Source organism: Pyrgilauda ruficollis, unplaced genomic scaffold (assembly GCF_017590135.1).
Source record: "Pyrgilauda ruficollis isolate IOZ18807 unplaced genomic scaffold, ASM1759013v1 scaffold18, whole genome shotgun sequence".
Taxonomy (NCBI): Eukaryota; Metazoa; Chordata; class Aves; order Passeriformes; family Passeridae; genus Pyrgilauda; species Pyrgilauda ruficollis.
This window is the reverse complement of record NW_024516984.1, coordinates 3637106-3656433: the sequence shown is the minus strand read 5'-3', so window position 1 is coordinate 3656433 and position 19328 is coordinate 3637106. Positions and strand designations below refer to the sequence as shown.

The 19328-nt window shown below is 40.2% G+C and overlaps 1 protein-coding gene across 1 annotated transcript; it reads left to right on the top strand.

The window, feature by feature from the left end:
- The first annotated feature begins 5145 nt into the window (after positions 1-5145).
- LOC121352011 (carbonic anhydrase 3-like) lies at positions 5146-18621 on the top strand. The gene is made up of 7 exons (XM_041464535.1): positions 5146-5216; positions 5297-5494; positions 8897-9015; positions 10984-11076; positions 12734-12799; positions 15065-15220; positions 16406-18621. Exons 1-7 carry the CDS (start codon positions 5180-5182, stop codon positions 16523-16525), a joined length of 789 nt encoding a protein of 262 aa, XP_041320469.1. The 5' UTR covers positions 5146-5179; the 3' UTR covers positions 16526-18621.
- The last annotated feature ends 707 nt before the right edge of the window (positions 18622-19328 follow it).

The following is a 19328-nucleotide window of genomic DNA, read 5'->3' as shown; positions in this document are numbered from 1 at the left end:
AAAAACCTTCAATTTACGATAGACTGTTACTTTCTTAAACTGCTCTGAGAAGAATATTAACATTCCCAGCCAGTATTGTTTCTAGGTTACTAAAGGCTTTTCGCTACAGTTTTGTTTCCCCTCTCTTCTGGTAATACTTGCTGTTCAATATGTGTGACAAGCATGGGCTTCCTAAAACAGACTCCTTTTTTATTACATACTACTTCCACTTGCAATCCAGTTACCTTTTCATTATCGACAGATGATTCGTTCAAAGGTGCTTTGTGGTCTCAGAGTGAAATGTTGACTCCATTGAAGCGAAGCACAGATATTGATAGAAATGAGATATTATGCTCTGACCTTTCAAAGTGCACAAATTGTATGGATTCAGAAGGAGTGACTTTCTGAAAACTTTGGGAAACACATCTCATGGAACTTCTGGAAAATATCTATGAGATGAAAACTCTTCTGCCTACAAAGACCACATTTCAGTGGTTGGAAACACATTATTTTCTTATAAAATTCTCTTTTAGGAGGATGTATCTCATTGGAAAATATGCGTGAAGTATTTCTGATTTGCTGCATCATTGATTATATGATATACTTCATTGAGATGCCTCCTACAGAACTTTTCTGAACTCCTCCAGCCGTGTTAGCATTTCTATGGCCTGGTTATGACTGTTCCCAGGCAAATGCTACTGCCAGAGTATCATGCAAGATAAAGGTCATACATAAAAGTCTACGTCAATATAGAAGAGTTGCCAATCTGCTGGAATTTCCAAACAGGCACATACGGACCTTATAAAAGCAAACAGTACAGGTCAAACTCCTGTACTTGGATTATTTCAAGTCAGACTGTGCCAGTATATAAAAGTAGACAGCCCAGCTCAGATTTGGATTTCAGTGTGAGTGCCATACAAGAAAAGCCCTATGGGAATCAAGAGGAGAGTCATATTCTTGCAGAGTTTATCTGTTTAGTTTTTCAGATCTGGAAGAGGTGCCTAAAATATACATTGTAGGTTTTTTTTGTATCAGATTTGTGTGTGATAAATAAGAAATTTACTCCTTTTTTTTAAGGCTAGTACTTGTCCTTCAATCTAGTCTCATTTTAGTAGACTGCTACAAGGAAAGCTTGTTGACCTTTTTGTTCCTTTTGCTAAATCTACAGTCCAGCTTATTGTTTTCATGTTTATTGTATCTCACAGACCAAATATCAAGTTTTGCAAAAGGCAATGCAGGTTCTAAACCACAACAGAAGGATGATGGGATTTTGTAAGCAAGGTCCTAAAGTCTAAAGTGCAGACTGCTGAGTTACACACCTTCTGAACTCGAAAGATGCAGTAAAAGTATGCCTAATATTTGCCTAGATGTGCTACACAAATAGAAGTGTTAATGTAGCTAAAATCATATTGTATCTAAAACCAGCAAAATCAACCCAATATGCTTCTTATTTTCCTTTGGCAGATCTTCCAGTAAGATCTGGCTGTCAGTAGGGGTTTCCATTCATTCCTATAGTGTTTTCCATAGCATGACATCTCAGTTGGAGGCATATGACAATTTGGCTTTTTGGCTGTGGCACGCCACCATGGCATCCCTCAATCAAAAGCACTGAGTGACATGCTTTTCTTGCACTGCCTGGCATGCAATGTGTAATATGTAAAAAAACACTGCTGCCCCTTCCATACTGTGTATTATCAGATTCCTTTTTGTTGTATTGTTTTCTTCCACAGGCTATTAAATATAGTAGAATATATTTTATATTTAGACTGGTCACAGGCACTGAGTAAATGCTTTAGCTCATTTAAGAGTGTACTCAATGTGGGCACACTCTGTGCTCCAGCAAAGCCCTTTGCATGAAATCACCCATGGGAAATATCCCTGAGCATGGTGGAACTTGGAAAACCTTAACTTCCAGCAGAGGCATTCTTGAATTACATGCTGCTGGCATATTTACCTCTATGTGTCCCCTCACAGTCAGCCATTCCTAGCTCTCATGCTGGCTCCTGGAGACAGCTGGAAATTGGCATGCTGTGGTGAAGCAGTATTTTGGTTGTTCTAGTTATTTCAAGGTATTGGCCAAGTCAGTCATGGTTGGCAGAGCTCAAAACTGCTGCCAGTCACTTTTCCATGCATCATTCTCCTGTACATGCTTTGTGTGCTCTGGGTAAAGCCATGGCTCTGAGCCATTTTCCAGACTCTGCTTATTCCTGCTTTCCATTCTCAAAAAAGAAAGTCTCTATGACTTAAGGTGAGGTATTTTTTTAAGTGAGATGAGCATGATTATGCTTTTTGCTTGTTTAGCAGAAGCAGATGCAGCATCTGAACTGAACATCCAACAGATGGTGTTCCACACGTACAGCATGTTATTTGTACTGGAGCCTCTGTTTCAAACTTTCATTTAGGTAACAAATGTACAAACCCCTCTTTTGGATGAAGAGCACCTTATGTGTTAGGTATCCAACAGACCACTGTGTTTTACTTATTTTTATAATCTTTTGAACAAGCTGTTATCATCACGTGCCCGACTGTGACTCTGTAACTGGGTGCCATTTTTGGGCAAGAACATGTCTGCAATTACTGAAATCCTGAACTTCTTCATTAATAGTATAGATTGATCTTGTTATGCTCTTGCCTTTGCTATTTCAGATGGCTGATGGCTTTTACATGTCCAAAGTTTACAAAATAGAAAGAAATCACTGCAATAAAGTTGTGACTGCACTAGGTAATATCACTCCTCTTAAATGCTTGAAGCTGTGACCTTTTCTTAATTAAAAGGGCATTTCTATGACAGAAGTGTTTATTTCCTGGAAAAAGCAATTTTTTACAAGTTAGATGATAATGAATTTCTGAGACAATATCAAAAGAAAAGAATAAAGATAGATCCTAAGGAATTTAAAAGTAATGTTATTCTGATTATCTCGTAAGGCAGGTAGTGTTACTACATTTGCTTTTTGCTCTACCTTTGGTGAGGAAAGCAACAGGAAAAGAAAGCAGTCAATGAGACACCCACCTGGGGCTGACTCCAAGTACCTACATTTGTCACTTGTGTGTAAGTCACTGCGTGGAGGGCACAACGTGCAGAAGCTGACAGAAAGATGCTCCTCTGTGTGCAACAGGACCAGCTCACTGGAAAGTTAAAATATGAAGATTTTCACTGTTGGATGGGACTCTTTAATAAAGAAAATTGTAGAAATTCTCACATAGAACAATGAATTTAAATACTAGGGGAAGAACTGACTTGCATCTTTTTCTGTGTAATAGAAATCATGTTCCTCACCTCCACAAAGGGCTCCAATAAGCATTCTTTGTGTGTATGAAGTTGATTAGAGGTCTCTCTGAGACTTCCACGAACAAGTCCACTAAAGCTGTCTGCTTATACAGAAAGAAAATGAGCTGCTCTGATTAGAATTTCATGAGCTCACAAGTGTTTCTCTCTAGAGAGATAAGGTAAAAACCAGTTCAAAAGGATTAATGTCTAAGCTTTCTGAATTAAAACTGCAACAGGTGTCAATTTTACATGCCTGTCCTTCCAACAAATGTGACATTATCCATTTGATTGAAGACAGAGTAAAAAAAATGTTTTTTTCTTTTGTCCCAAAGTTCTCTTTTGAAATCAAAAGCATGTATTCTTCCATACCGTTGTACCCAAGTCACCTCCTCGTATTTTCTTAATTGAATTCTGCCTGAAGAAGATATGAGGAACGACATGTTTTGAAGGATACTTTGATGATGAACGCATCTCAGTTCCTTTAAAGATAGTAAAAGGATGCCTCTTACAATATTGTGTAAGTTACTAAGGTTCATTGAGTTTCAATTTGATGCATCTTCTCTATGCAAAAATACTATCTACATCCCTACAGAAATTTTCTCAAATTCAGATTCCTAAGTGAGACATCTTGTCCTGCCTTTGTCTCAAATACTGTCAACATATGAGTATAGTCAGAACAAGAAGTATTTACTAAACAAATTTAATAAAGCAATTTTAGTTATGCTAAACAAAGTCCATATTTAGATATTTATTAGCTTAGCTACAAAGCACAACTAGAAGGGGAATCTTTATCTTCCATCTGGTTTTGGGACATCAAATAGGACCAAGTTAGTCCTAAGCTCTGTATATTGCAGCTTCTCAACCTTCTTCTTCCTGTACCTCACCAACACAAAGGGTAGAACCTCTCAAAGCTGCAGATTTATTTCCATGCTGCATTACTGGGCTGACAGGTACAAGGAGCATTTCAACAAGTTCACTGCACCTGTGTTGGAAATCTCCATGGTTTGTGATGCTTCTTGACTGACTCCCAAATATTTATCTTGGAATGGTATTTAGTTTGAGTTATGTAGCTTGAGTTTTTAGCTCAAGGTAGACAGAGTTGCAGCAGTGTTAGCAGGGACTGAGAAAGCTATGGGAGATCACAGCGAAGCTGGCACTTGAGAGAAAACCTCTGAGTATCCAAAACAGATGTGCGGACAAAGCCAACTAACACAACCATACTGTCGCTAACTAGCCATCATCGGAAGACTGAATTCTTTCCTGACTAAAATACCCACTGCTAAGTTGCCTAACATGAGAAATATATTTGGTGTAAAGCTGCCTGCATGAAGAACTGACATGACAACACCAGACCCAAACTTGAGCCAACGGTCAGCAATGGCCTCCTTTTGGGCTGGCAGAGTATCTCTTTGCTCAGTGGTTTTGCAGGCTGTGAGATATCCTTCCAGGCAGACATAGGGCCTTTCTGAGCTGCTGCATGGGAGCATTTGTGAAAGCAGGGAAGCGGCCGTGGGGAGCCCGTCCAGAACCGCCGGGGCTGCTTCACGCCCGCGGCGCTGCCCGCCGAGGGGACACTCGAGTTCCCTCCGTCCGCTCCCGGAGCCGGAGCAGCCGCTGGACGCTCCAGGCAGCCTCTCCTCACCCGAGCCGGACCCAGGGCCCCGGGGGCTGCGGGGCTCTCCCGCCGGCCCGCCCGCGCCGTGGCACCCTGTGCTCCCGGGCTGAGCGGGACGGGGATGGAGGGAGCCGCGGGGTCCCGCCGGCAGGCCCCTGTCTCCTGCGGGGGAGAACGCGGCTCTGCCCCGCGGCCGCCCCCAGCCCGGCCCTGCCCAGCCCAGCGGGGAGGACGCGAAGCCGCGGCGCTCTATAAAAACCCCCCGGGCCGGGAGGGAGGGGACCACCGCCGCGGGACGGGGCGCGGGCAGCGGCGCCATGGCCCAGTCCGTGTGGGGCTACGACAGCGACAACGGTGAGCGGGCTCGGGGCCCCCGCGGGGCCGGCAGGAGCCCGGCTGAGCGGGGGCGACGTGTCTTTTTCTTTGTCCCTCAGGACCCGAGCGCTGGCACGAAAACTACCCCCTGGCCAAGGGCGACAAGCAGTCGCCCATTGAGATCAACAGCAAGGACGTGCAGCACGATTCCTCTCTCGCCGCCTGGCACGCCAGCTATGACCCCGGGGCAGCGAAAACCATCCTGAACAACGGGCGCACCTGCCGCGTCGTCTTCGACGACACTTTTGATCGATCAGGTCGGTTTGTATTTTTTGAGGGTTGTTAGGAATCAAAGTTTGCAAGCGCCGGGTATCAAAAAGCATCCTTTAGTATCTAGCCTGTGCAGGCCAGCAGAGAAAAGTCACTTGGGAACGTGAAAAAGGTGATCTGGGAGTTTATTCTGGTGGATCAGAAGTGGGACAGGAAGGCTGTTAGCTGCAGGGGAACCCCTGAAATACAGACTCAGCTGGATGGTGGACTTCTCCCTATGTCACCTCCTTCAACACAGACACCACATCTTCAGGGTTTGTGTAAGGGACAAGAGTGGTGCCCAGAGGGGTTTAGAATTATCTGAGGCACTTTGGAAACCAAAAACTTGTATATACATTTCTGCTGACTGTGATCTTGATTTCTTCTGCATGGTAATTCTTCAGGTATTCAGAGCCCGAAAAAGTTATGAAAAAGCATTTATGTAAATAGCATTTTATAGTTTCTGGAAAACTACGAAATGGCTTTGTTGTTTAATTGAGAGTGAGCAATCTCGTAGCTCTAAATTAAATTGTTCACAACTTGATTGCAGAGGTCTATATGTATAGCTCTGCATGCAGATAGGCAACAACTGTCAAAATGAATAATAAATTCACAATATCATATATGCAAAGACATCTCAAAAGCATGCAGTATTGATTGGTGCGTCATCAAGAAGGAAAGCAATCTAATTAATGGAAAACAGTTACTTTCCTTTGTATTTCTGTGCATCTGTTTTGATGGCACTTGTACTGAGATTTTGTTCTATATCACGAATGAAATATATTCACAGTACCTTGAAAGATCACTTTCCTGCTTATCTTGATGAGCCCTTGTTTCCTGGATTTCTTTATTTATCATTACAACTACTTGTTATTGTTCCACGTCTCTCAGATGGAATCTCAACTATTTAGGATGAGGACTGTCCCTAAGTTATGAATTTTTATGGTCCTTTAGTATTCATTACCACAGTTTCTACAAAGTGGTCTCATAAATTGCACTTTTATTAACATAGAAACACAGAATGGTCAGGATTGGAAGCGACCTTAACGACCATCTAGTTCCAACCATACCCTCATCAACACCTTCCACTAGACCAGGTTCCTAAAGATGCATCCAGCCTGGCCTTGAACATTTCCAGGGATGGAGCATTCACATCTCCTTCATGCAACCTGTTCCAGTACCTCATCAACCTCACAGTAAAAATTTTCTTCCTAATATCCAATGTAACCATACTCCCTTTCAGTTTGAAGACATTCTCCCTTGCCCTATCACTACCTGCACTTGTAACAAGTTCTGTTTAAAAGCCAGAATGCTCTTTCAAAAGCTCTGCAAAAATGAATGCCATGACTGAAAGCATGGGAAGGAAATTGGTAACAAACATTTTCACATGGTCATTCTGTTCTGTCTTCTTTACAGCTTCCTAAAGGCTGAAATGTTTTAGGCTGCTCAAGAAGTTGTCTGCCTCCAATTTGGCCAAACCAAATGCAGCCCTTGATGCAGCGCTTCCTCTAAATCATCTTCCTTCCATTTCCTCCCTGTCTCTCCCCTCCCAATCACCTCTGTTGTTTCAGTGTGTGCAGTCACTCCTGGCTGCCCTTACTTTCTGCAGGATGCTGGACAGTAATTTAGGACTCAAGTGTTTCGTAGGCACGTGTCTGATCAGAATCAAATGCAATGCTTGACAGTTCTGAAAGACCATGAGGAAGAATTTTGTAGACATTTTCTTACCTTCATATGTTGGCTTCTGCTGTGCTAAGAGATGAGGATAAGTAATAGTCACAGATTCCATTTTAATTGGAAAAAGAAACATAGTTGACTATGATTTTTTTCCAAACACGTGGAAAAATTTGAATGCTAAAAAGATTTGGTTTTATGCTAGAGAGATTTGTATGCTGTTATGAAGTGCTGTTTTCAAGTGCTTCACAGGATTTTAGCTCTGGAAAGGGCAACCTGTAAGAGATTAGTGGTAAATAATTTCCAAATCTGACACTGATTCAGCTTGTAAACATAGGTAGATCACATAAATTCAACTCCTGCCTCCCATTGATTCCAGTGTGAAATGGCAACCAAATACTTTTGAGGAGTTGGGCCTTAAATTCTATGCCTTTTTTGTCCTATGTTTGAAGGTGAAGAAGAACAAAGAAAAAATTCCATTGAAGGCTTCTACAGAAGGCTTGCTCAATATTACTCAGTACCATACTGATTTATGATTATTTATGTATGAACAAAGTAAAGAAGTAAGAGTAACTACATGCTTAAGTCTCAACAGTGCTTTTTTTCCTGGCCCTCCCCTTGATGGTTGTGACACCTACCAACTAAAAAGAGAAACTGCAAAGTTAAACCTCTTGCTCTGCGTATGTATTCCAACTTGTAGGATATCAAGAATTCATTTGAGACCATTGGGCAAAAGAGGATTTCAATGTTAACTTTGAACTTCAAAGCTATTGGTAGAAGCTCGAACTTGAATGCTATTTAAACAAGGTCTTCTGGCACTGCAGTCGTGAACTACATTATCAGCTTTCTGTGTAAGGAAACACGACTCATTCCAACCTTAGGTAATGAATGAAAAATACATTTGAGAGCTTATCCTCTAAGCAGTCCCTGCTTAAAAGAATCTCCAGGCTGAAAGAGCAGGTGTGATGTTTTGAAAGTCAGAGCTGATGTCAACTGTCAGATTGATGCATGGTGAGCATTATTTGGCTAAGCACAGCAGAAGTAACAGGTTCTTAGTTTCCCTTGTTGGTGGCTCAAGAACAATTTTTTAACTCACTTGACCTAAACTTTATTGTCTTCCCTCGCTTCCAAGAAATAGATAATTTTAAAATTTTAAATACGTTTTTTAGAAGCAGCTAACTATCCGTAACCGTTGTTTAGTTACCTTGATGCCTTGTGAAGGCTGAGCTGGAACAGAGACTAGATGGAGCTAAAGAATAAAGTAGGTATTTATTAGAAGGCTTTAATGGATATGCCTTGGACAGCACAAAGTGACCTGTAAAAGGTATGCCAGTCAAGGACTGGAGGTACTTTTTGAAGCATCTTGTGGTTAATTTAACAGCCCTAACCCCAGTCTTTTTTAAAAAGACCCTTTCTTGACAAGAATCACCAGTGAACACCCCCCTTCTCCCTCCATAGAAGGAACTGTAGTGTGTCCACTTGCCAGGAAAAAAGGGAAAGTTGGGCAGCTGGGGTTTGACTCTGTGCTTGACGCACAGCACCCTCCACAGTTTTCCCATCAAACAGAACTCCCGACAACAGGATTTAGCCGCAGCCACGTAAACCGGCGGTGGGCCGGCTGCAGGCGGGGAGCTGCGGCGCGTCCCCGCGGGGCGGTGGCGGTGGCGGGGGCCGTGGTGCGGTGGCCGTGGTGCGGTGGCGGTGGCGGTGGCGGGGCTGACGCCGTGTCCCCGCAGTGCTGAGGGGCGGCCCGCTGAGCGGTGCCTACCGCCTGCGCCAGCTGCACCTGCACTGGGGCTCCTGCGACCAGCACGGCTCCGAGCACGTCATCGACGGCATCAAGTACGCGGCAGAGGTAGGACGGGCTGTCTACAGCAGCCCTCAGTGCTGGAATTTCACTGGGTTTTTTTATCTGAACGCATTAACCATTCTCCCTCTTGGAAGTGTTTAGCTCCTGATTTTTCTCCGCCTGTGAAACTTGTGGATACTGCTTAACATGCAGTGGGATAAGTCGCAGCAAATGTATCCCCGAGAGTATCTATTAACACCGATTTCTTCACGCCAGAGTTTTTTTGCTGGTATCTTAGAATGTTTCAAAAATATTTGCGACAAAGCAATCTGTTATTTCCAAATAGGAAAAGCTGCTGAAATTTTTTTGGCTTTTAGTCATTTCTGGTATAGCTTGAGTTACCAAGTTAGTTTCAAAAAGAATAGAGAAACTCACTAAAAGCACATTTGATAAGCTCATGTTCAAAATTAGATCCATCTTGAAACTGATTCAAAGTATGTTTTAGTTTCTGAACATCTCTGCTTTAAAATAGCTGGGTTTATTTTCAGGAACCACAGAAAATATAATGTTTGGGTTTTCCTTGTTTGTGTGTTTCTTGGGTTTTTTTGGTTTTATTTTTTAGGGTGGCTGTTGTCCTAGTTTGTTAAAATTCATTAATGCCTTAGACCCCGAAGACTTTTTCAGGTCCTAAATGGAAGTGAATTAACTATTGATGGTAGAGAATTTCTAGCAAAGGCTGCCTCCTTCCTCTGCCTTATTTGAGAATAGACTCAAAATACATACCTATGCCCACAAAACCCCTGCCGTAGTGTTTTCCTGTCTTCCACCTACACTCTCAAGGCCCAGAGCTTGGAGAAGCTTTGCCCACCTCTCACAGGACAAAACTGAGGCAGATATTTTCAGGGTCAATGTGCACAGACATTGCAGAGAGGACTGTGGGTGATGGCTTAGGATTTTTTTTCCTGTTCCTTAACCACAGCTAATCTTTGCTAGTATACTGCTTTCTGTGGTCAGCTAAAGAGAAAACAATCTGCTTCCTCAAACTATTTCTTGGCTAGTTCAAGCACAGAGTTTTTATGTTACTTTTGTTAGCAGTACTCACTGATGGGAGAAGAAAGCCTGGAATATATGTACTTTAGCTATATTGCGACCAAAGATATATGGTTGCTCCAGCTTCATCTTTAGCATTAAAATCCTTTTCCTCAAGAGAAAAGAAACAGAGAACAATAGATTCAATCATATTCAAGACAAATTTTTTTCTCTTATTTAAAATAAACTTTTTAAAAAACTTTTTCTCCCTGCTATAACTGTGTTTCAATGCTCCTTAATCTGAGATTGCACACTGCTGGTTGCAGCATTTGTAGCTATATGTATGAGCTAGAGATTTTCTGGACAGGGATTTTTTGAAATATTTTTTGAAAATATTTTTCAAATATTTTTGAAAAATTTGAAATATATCCTGAAAATACAGCATTGTTGAAAGTAGATGAGAAAAAATGTCAGATTATATCCTACAGTAGATATGAGAAAGAAATGTCAGATTATATCCCCACTCCCTCCCAGTACAATGTGCTGAGAGTAGTAAGAGGTACAAACCAATAACCTATGCATTACATACAACGCAGTGTAAATCCCTGAGCTGACATCTGCATAACCTGAAGATACAAAAATGTACTTGAGATGGAGTGCGTGTCAGTAGGTGTTTTATGCACTGCATGTGTGCATGTCAGGTGCTTGCATTAAACTATTTATAGTTGCATTGTCTGATATCGCGTGGTAAACTCAATTTTCTTTTTTCTATGCTTCAATTAGATGCAAAGCAATGCTTTATGGAAAGCATGAGCATATAAAAGCATGGGAACAGCAGTAAGAAATACTTACGTAGAGTTTTCTTTTTCATGTCCATTCCTTTACTTACTCTGTACTGGAATCTTAATTTAATTTAAAGTGAAGATTGTGCTGTTGACAATTTCTTGTATTTATAACTGAGCTTTAGTTGATTTTTAGTTAATTGATTTTTAATTATGATTTTAGTTACACATGGTGCACTGGAATCCGAAACATGGTAATTTTGCTGGAGCTTTAAAACAACCTGATGGTGTAGCTGTTGTGGGCATTTTTCTGAAAGTAAGTGGCAAATATTCAATCTTTGTAATTTTTTTTTGTATTTTCCTCTTTTTCTAGTGCCAGGGGAAAAGTTACCATTGTTTTTTTCCTGCACTGCAGCCCTTTCCTGTGGTGTGCACTGGGTGAGGAGGAGGGTCTGCATAGGCTGCGTGTTTCCTCTTATTTTTTGTTTCTTTTGTCTGCTAGCAGGTGTTGTATCTCCCTGTCAGCAAGGTTATGTTGACTGATTCCCTTCTCTGGTCTCTCATTGATTCCCATACAAGCTGGGAATCAAAATGAGTTCAAAGACCCTACTCCAAAAAGAAAGAATTGATGGTAAAATAAGACCACTCAACATTTTAACCTTGAAATACAGAAAATTTTAAACAAAATAATATTATACCAGTATTTTCAGATTGATTTTTTATAAATTCAACAGAAATAAAGTAATCCTTGTATCAGATATGCATGTGGTCTAGAACACTGAGAAATGCTAATGGGCACCCAGCCTAATAGTGAAGTACAGAAACTTCAGTCCTTTTAGCTGCAGGTGGGCATTTCAGCTTGAATACACCATCAGGGAATAGGTGTCCTTTTATTGTTTTATCACTAGTAAGTGGCATTTGTACAAGCAAGAGCAAGTGGATGTAATTAATTTTGCCACAGTGTCCCTGGACAGACTAGATGCAGTGTCATTTTAATTCTATTACACTGTGAGCCAACCTGACCTTTTCTCTTCTGGTTAATCGAAATTGAAGGTCAGCACCTGTCCAGAATCTCCCCTATGACTATGTCCTTCAATTATTCTTCTTTTGTCATTCCTTTTGGTCTATTTTAGGCTAAAGTTTTATGTTGTCAAGCACAACTTACAAAGCATACCACTATATTCCTATTAACCATGCTAAGGTCAGCTGAAAGGTCTAGAAAAATAAGTAGTATTATTGTCTTCTCTGGCCCTCTTTCCCTGTTTCCTTCATGCTCTTTGATGAAGGAGCTGTTGTTTTTCTCTGAATTTATCATGTTCCATTACTGGGGTTTGGAATACTGCTAAAACAGGATTGAATTATTTTCTGGGGAATTGAAGTTAATCTATTTTGGAACAAGACATGGCAATAACAGTACAGCTTACTCATACTGCCTTTACTCTTCTGGGATGTCAAAGCTTTTGGAAGTGCTAAACGTCATGAGCACAAGCAATAAAGTTACCCCGTAGCTTGAGGTCATCTAGACATGAATCCATCACATGTCTTGCATCAAGTCTGATCTGACTGTGTGTGTGCTGCAGAATGAAGTATCTGCAGGAACTACAGCCCTTCAGGCCCTCAAGACTTTGTCAAGTGCTCAGACGTCCCACAGTGGCTGTGTGTTGCTTTTGAAGCAGGAGCCAAGGGCTAAGCCCCGTGTAGTGACACTGAGTGTGCAGTCCATTCCTCAGACAGGCGTGGTGCCTTCTAGGGTCCTTCAACACATGTTCAAATTGCAAAGCCAGCTACTGGAGTCTGCTATTTTGGATGTTCTCTGAACACCCATAATTTCCTGTCAGTCCCTACTGGATTCTCTGAAACTGCTGTTGCCTAATGTGACAGATGGGATGTGCTGAATTTATTTCAAATACTGTGGAACATGATGAAAAAGATACAGTATAAAAAACATACAGTATTTGTGCTTTGCATTATAGGTTGGGCAAACTCCCAAACCAGAGATGAAGAGAATTCTTGAAGAAATTGAAAACATTAAGACCAAGGTATCAAAACAACTTTTTGTGATATAATGTAGCTGGAAAGCCACAGAAGCAGGAATCAGTAGTTCAGATTTATATTTTGGCATAATTTTGATGCCAAACCGTAGCACCAGAGATGATACTTTGGACTGTGGAGCAGGATATTTTCTTTTGCTTAATTAAATATTTAACTCCTCACTCCTGCAAGTATTCTTGTTGAAGACCATTTTTTTAATCAATCCTCGCCTACACAATTGATAGTGTAGTTGGTCCTGCTCTGTAAAAAATAGCCAGTGGGCCAATACCAAGAAGAAATGAAAAACTTTTTGAATTTGATGACAACAGTGGCCAAAAGAAATGCATATAGCAGAGTCAGAAATTTAGTTAGCCTAAAATAACAAGAAACTAGTAGCAATTATAGAGCAGGCTCCCAGTCAGTGTAAGGGAGATTAAAAATGTTATTTGTTTTAAGAAGGAACTGTATTTATAACAGGAACTACATGGTACAGTTTCTGCATCAGTCCTCTCTTCCTATGATACTAGCACAAATAGCATTGCAAATATATTCAAAACTGTTTTTCAGTTAAATTAATGATCTAAGGCACCAATCCATTCCTCTTACATAGATAGAGCTGCTGAAGGGAGTTATTTGCAGAGAACTGCAATATTGCATCTATTGTAATTTAGCATTATCATTTACAATAAGCTTAATCTCTAGGTATACTATATCAATTCTACTTCATGATAAACTTTCTGATTCTAATAATGCTAAAATTGTTGTTTCTGGTTTGGGTTTTTTTTTATTATTTCACCTTGAACATGCCACCAGATCACCAAATTTGTAGGTATTTTCTTACAAATTTGCCAGAATTCCTTGCATTTAATGTATGTGTGTACTGCCATTGATGTGCAGGTCTGAGACTGACAGCTCTTCTCTCCTTTGTAAGAGTCATATTAATTTTATTTTTTCATCTCAGTTTTCAAATGCAATTAAGTTGTTTCTGCTGAGGCAACTGAAGGTTATTTTTTTCACCCTGTCCACGCGCCCGCCTCGATGTGTCAATGGTATCTCTTTTTATGGCTTTCTCTCATCATGACTATATCATGCTTTTGGCCATTTACATGTAGCAGTTCTGGAAAAAGCAACAGTTGAAGTAAAGCAGAGAAATTTAAGTGCATATGCAAAGAACCACATGTTGTATTTTATCTCTTATTTCTTTTCTGTTGTCACAGACATTTTCCCAAGACTACTTATTTTTCAGAAAGATTAATGGGCAGTATCGTTGGTTCAGTTTCAATTGCTCTGATGCATAACAGGCGGAGGAGTTGGTCACTGTACTGTATTTACTGAAAAATTTTGTGAATTTATTTGCAAATTCATATTGAACTTACAGGATAATGTTTTCAGGACGATACAATTAGAGTCACTCTTTCTACTCTTAATTTGTGCAATGATGCATGGAAACAATTTCAGCTTCTGCCACTCACTTTGTTCTAATCTAGAGAAGATTCTCCATGATAGAAGAAGAAAATAGGAATAATATATCTTCCTTCCCAGAACTGTACCCAAAATATCAATAGAGAAGTGAACTGCATTTCCTCAGTTAGTTTTGCCCAGAGGGAACAAGGAATACTCATCACAGTCCTGTGGAGTTACTATCCTATTTGGTGGCAGACTTAGCAGGAAATGTTGTCTGATGTCTGCTTTCTCCCTTGCCTGGTGGTAATCACCTCGAATTGTAAGATATATAGGATCCAGTACTCCTACAGGAAATATTTTAATTTTTTACTAAGTGTAATAGCACCAAAAAAGACTGAGAGTGTCACCATGAATATATGATTAGAGCAAAATTTTGGGAGGAGAGAGGAGAGGTGCAGATTTAAATTCCTCCAGCTAGAAGAGAAGACTGTAATGAATCTTGGATAAATGCCTGGCCACTATCCTGTTGGATAAAAAGGGTAACAGTACCAACAGTGCCACAGGCTTTAACTTTTATCCCAATGGCCCAAAATAAAACACAATTTTGATAATTCCAGAATAGAAAAATGTAAAAACGAGTTTGCTTTAATCCCACACAATTCAGTTTGTAACTTCTTTTAATTTATGAATGTAATCAAAATGTCAGTTATTATTAGTTGCTGGGAAATTGCTTGACGGGAAGAAAAGGAGATTGATTTCTTGCATGAATCTTGGTATTTAATTGCTCCTTTTATAATAACATAGATACTGATGACTTTTAAGATGCAGATCTCTAGAGTTACTGCAGATAATTTTTTTGTTTCCCTAAGGGAAAGGAGGCTCCTTTTCTGCACTTTGATCCTTCAATTCTTTTCCCCAAATCTCGTGACTACTGGACCTACCACGGTTCATTCACCACACCCCCCTGTGAGGAGTGCATCACTTGGATTCTCCTGCGGGAGCCAATTGAAGTCAGCTCAGACCAGGTAACCTCCAGGCAGCTCTGCTGCTCCTTTTCCAGTTCTCAGCAGTGTCTCAGTATGTCAGGGTGATGATTTGCAAGCCCTGTGTTACCTTGCACTTTTTGGTAGGGAAAGCTTTAGCTGTGGACAGTGAGAAACTGCCTGAAGAATGGAGTGTTGAAATGGGCTGTGAAACTGACCCTGAGAATCAGGTGCTGTTGCAGAACACTTCCTGGAACAGCCACAGCAGTGGTGTTCTTGGCATCCAGAAAACCTGCTAAGGCAGAAGTGCCCCTGAGCCACAACATTCAGCCATCACAGAAGCCTCATTCTACATGCTTTACAATTAAGTGGAAAGTGAAACTAATGTTTTGCTGGTTTCCTGGTTTAAGAAATCGCTGGTCCAGACCTTGACTTCTTAAAAGCTGTCAGTGAGAAAGATCAAACAACCTACAACCTAAAAACCTGAACATTCATACAAATTAATGTACCATTTGCATTCACATAGCTCAAATTTGCATTTACAGAAGAAAAAAAAAGCCTTTCTGGATAAGGTGACATTTTTAGTTCTTGTGTCAAAAATTTTGCTATTTATACCACTTTCTGGTTCAGCAACACAAGTCAGGGTATATCCTTTCTACTGAAATGGCTGTTTTAAAAATAGATTTATTTTGCATTTGGATGACAGGGTAACAATTAACAACAATTATCAACACTGAAATTAGGTTAATTTGAATAACAGCAGCTGAGTGCTGAATTCATGATTCAACTTAATAATCCAGTTGGCATATCTCTGCCTTACAGATCAAAACACAAACTTCTGCACCAGATTTTTCTATCACTGCCTTGCACTGCCATAGGTCTGGATCCTCCTTCACAGATAGCTGTGTTTTCACAAGGTATTTGCCTGCTGTCCAGCTCCAGCTGGGAGCAGGCCCTATTCTTTTTCCACACTGTGGGCATGAATCAGAGAAAAAACCAAAATAAGCCCAGGCAAGGATCAGATGATGACCTGTTCTGTGAATGAAGAGTGTGAAGATCCACAGAAACAGTGCAAGCTCCTGGGCTGCAGCAAACTTTATTAGTAATCTCATTGTCATTGTGCGCTTGTCACTACACAAGAAAATTCCTTTTTCATCTGAGAGTTTGTTCTAGGCAGTAAGGTCCACAGTGCTTCCACATGGACACTTGAATTTTTCTTCCTTGCAGATGGCGAAGCTCCGTAGCCTTTCCAAGAATGCTGAGAATGAGCCTGTGAGCCCTCTAGTTGACAACTGGCGCCCACCGCAGCCTCTGAAGGGCAGGATAGTGAGAGCCTCATTCAAGTAAAATCTCAAGTCTCACTCTGCTGAACCTGAGTGAGAAAATCCCTACATCACGAAAGTGTAGTTAGTTTTTTGCTGTCTACTGCTTTTACTCTGGATCCAGGTCTGTGTTTCTCACTTTGAAATTCTGAGTGGTAAAAGTAAATCTGTTTTTAAAGGCAGAAGAATACTGTATGGAAATACTAAGCATAAGAAGCAAATGTAATGATTCTTGACCACAAATGCCTCAGCATTTATGGTCACTTCTCTGCCTTGTAGTCTTGTAAGAAAAATAGGCTCAGTTTCAATATTTAAAATTAAATTCAAAGGAAATATAGTATAGTAAGGCAAACAAATGAACCAGTAGTTCAGGAAAGTAGAAGTAATGGTAGATGAACAGGAGGGAAAGGTCTGTCTCTACACTGTGATCTTGCTCAGACACCCCACCCTCAGAGGAGACATCCAAAGAATAAGTATCCTTTTAACATACCAGGTGTTCCCTTCCCTGTCTTGTTCATATTTTTTAATCCAAGATTACATTAGTGGTCTGAGGGTAAAATCAGGCATACTCAGTTTCTGTGTGAAGAAGAAAAGAGACCTTGCAGTCATTTCATCATTTGCTGTCTTCAGCCTATCCTGCTGCTGCCATTGTTGATCTTTTCTTCTTTCTCTGTGGCTGTTACTTCACCCACCCAGTACAGAATCCTGCTGGTATCATATTGCCTTGTATTTAGTATACCAGCTTTAGTATTGCTGAGGGAGAAGTGCCTTTCTTGTGCTGCTCTGTGTTATCTCCCAGAATGATGGATTTTTGATGCTCTGGCTGCTTTCTATATTTGACACTTTAATAGTTTTGCCTGTTAGGGATTTTGTTGCATATGGATGATCCATTTGTGTCATTTGGGAAAAATCCAGATTAAGTCAACTAAGTGTTTGTTTATTTGACTGTGTAGCTGGAGAATATAAATGGATTCTGTTTGGTTCAGTTCCTTTGTGGGGAGACACATCAGCTTTCAAATATGATCCAAGCAAGAATCACTGGCAGACAGAAACATCTGTATCAACTTCCCCTGTCCTTCTTCATGTAAACTTTATAATTTCAGTGTACAAGTACCATCTAGGTTGAACCCACACACAGATCATGTGAATAAAGATCTACATTATATTCAACTCCCAGGTGATTATTCAGTATTGGACATACAGGAGATTGGATGGTCAAAGGTGGTGCATAAATCCCTCTGCAGAGGCAGCTTCTGGGTTCTCTCTGTTCCTGTAACTCATAGGAACTGCTGCTGTAGGTAGCAGTGGGTGTTGTTCTGGAGATGTTGCCACAAACATGTTCACAGCAGCATTTACAAGTGTCAAAGTCTGAGAAAAACCGGACTACAAATGGCTGGAATAGGCATTTCCCAGTTCTCCTTAACGATTTCACTTTCACTTTATTAGAAAAATGGTGCTCCAACAGGGAAGTAATGAATGGGCAACACAGGACAAATTCTGCTGTTATTACCTGCACAATTCAGTGAGAATGCAGAAATTAAACTGAGGGCTGATTTTGATCCTTTTTATTCATTTAGAATTGTTCTAAGGATTACTGGATTCCCATTGAAAGTTAGTATTTTAGTTTATTAGGATTGTATTTTGCTTAGTATAAAGCAGTTTCTTTTTAAAAGCTAAGTTCAAGTGAGTAGAAGCTAAAGTATTGATTGAATCCTGTTTACAAATGTTTTGGCATTGGCTTAATTTTACCAGAAGATCAGCTTTTGATATTATGAGTGCAGCACTTGCAAGGGTATTGATTTTAGGAGTCCCTTAGACCTTCTTCAAACTCTTGAATCTATAAATCTTCTCAACACATAAAAATGTTACTACAGAAAGCTCACAAGCAACAATTTTTTTCTACTGTACTTAGCGTCTTACATGTAAAATTCTTCTCATATCCATATGCAGTTGATCTTGGTGATAAGAAAATTTTAACACAAGTAACTAAGACAAGGGTTTGAGTCTTTTGACCTAAAAGCCATTGACTGTGATGTTTTAATTGCTTGTTATTGAGATAATAAAACAAGTTTAGCTGTCTGCACTTGAAATAACTGCTTTTATGTCTTGAGAGAACCAATAAATTGACTTACATAAAAAATAAATTGATTGCTGTTTTTATGCTAAGTGATGACTGAAAGTAGTAAAAACTTAGTAGAAAAACTTGCTGCTCCTTTCTTTGATACATATGCTTGTAATACAAAGGGAATGGACATTTTAGTACCTTTCAGCTGTTGGGGTTTAGTACAAGAACCACATCAATCAGTTAGCTGAAATCTGAAAATTCCTGATTAGTTTATACTTTTGAAGCACACAAACTCATTAAAGAATAATTGCCTGCAAATCGGACAATGAGTGCACTTTGCTTGGTTTGCACGTTTCCTCCGCTGCTTTTGAAAGGTAGAATAGGCAGAAGGTTATGAACTACTGAAATAGTTGTTTTGGTTCCAACAACCTACATTTGGTTTATATGTTGGCAAAATGAAAATACAGTCTGAAATTTATGCTGCTTCCTCATGCATCTCCTCTGATTCCATTCTGTCTTTGGACTATTATTTCACAAAAGCATCAGCCTCACTGGAAATATGATTTAAAGTGTTTTTTTCCTTGAAGAATAAAGTGCACACAGTTTTGTTCCTTTGCCCTTCTTCCTTTCATGAACAGTGTAGCTCAGCCCTGATTACCTTGTTACCTTGGTGACAAAATCAGACTATGTGGATTCTAGTCCTGCTGCCCCATGTATTAAAAAAAAACAAACAAACAAAAAAACCCAGTAAAAATCCTTACGA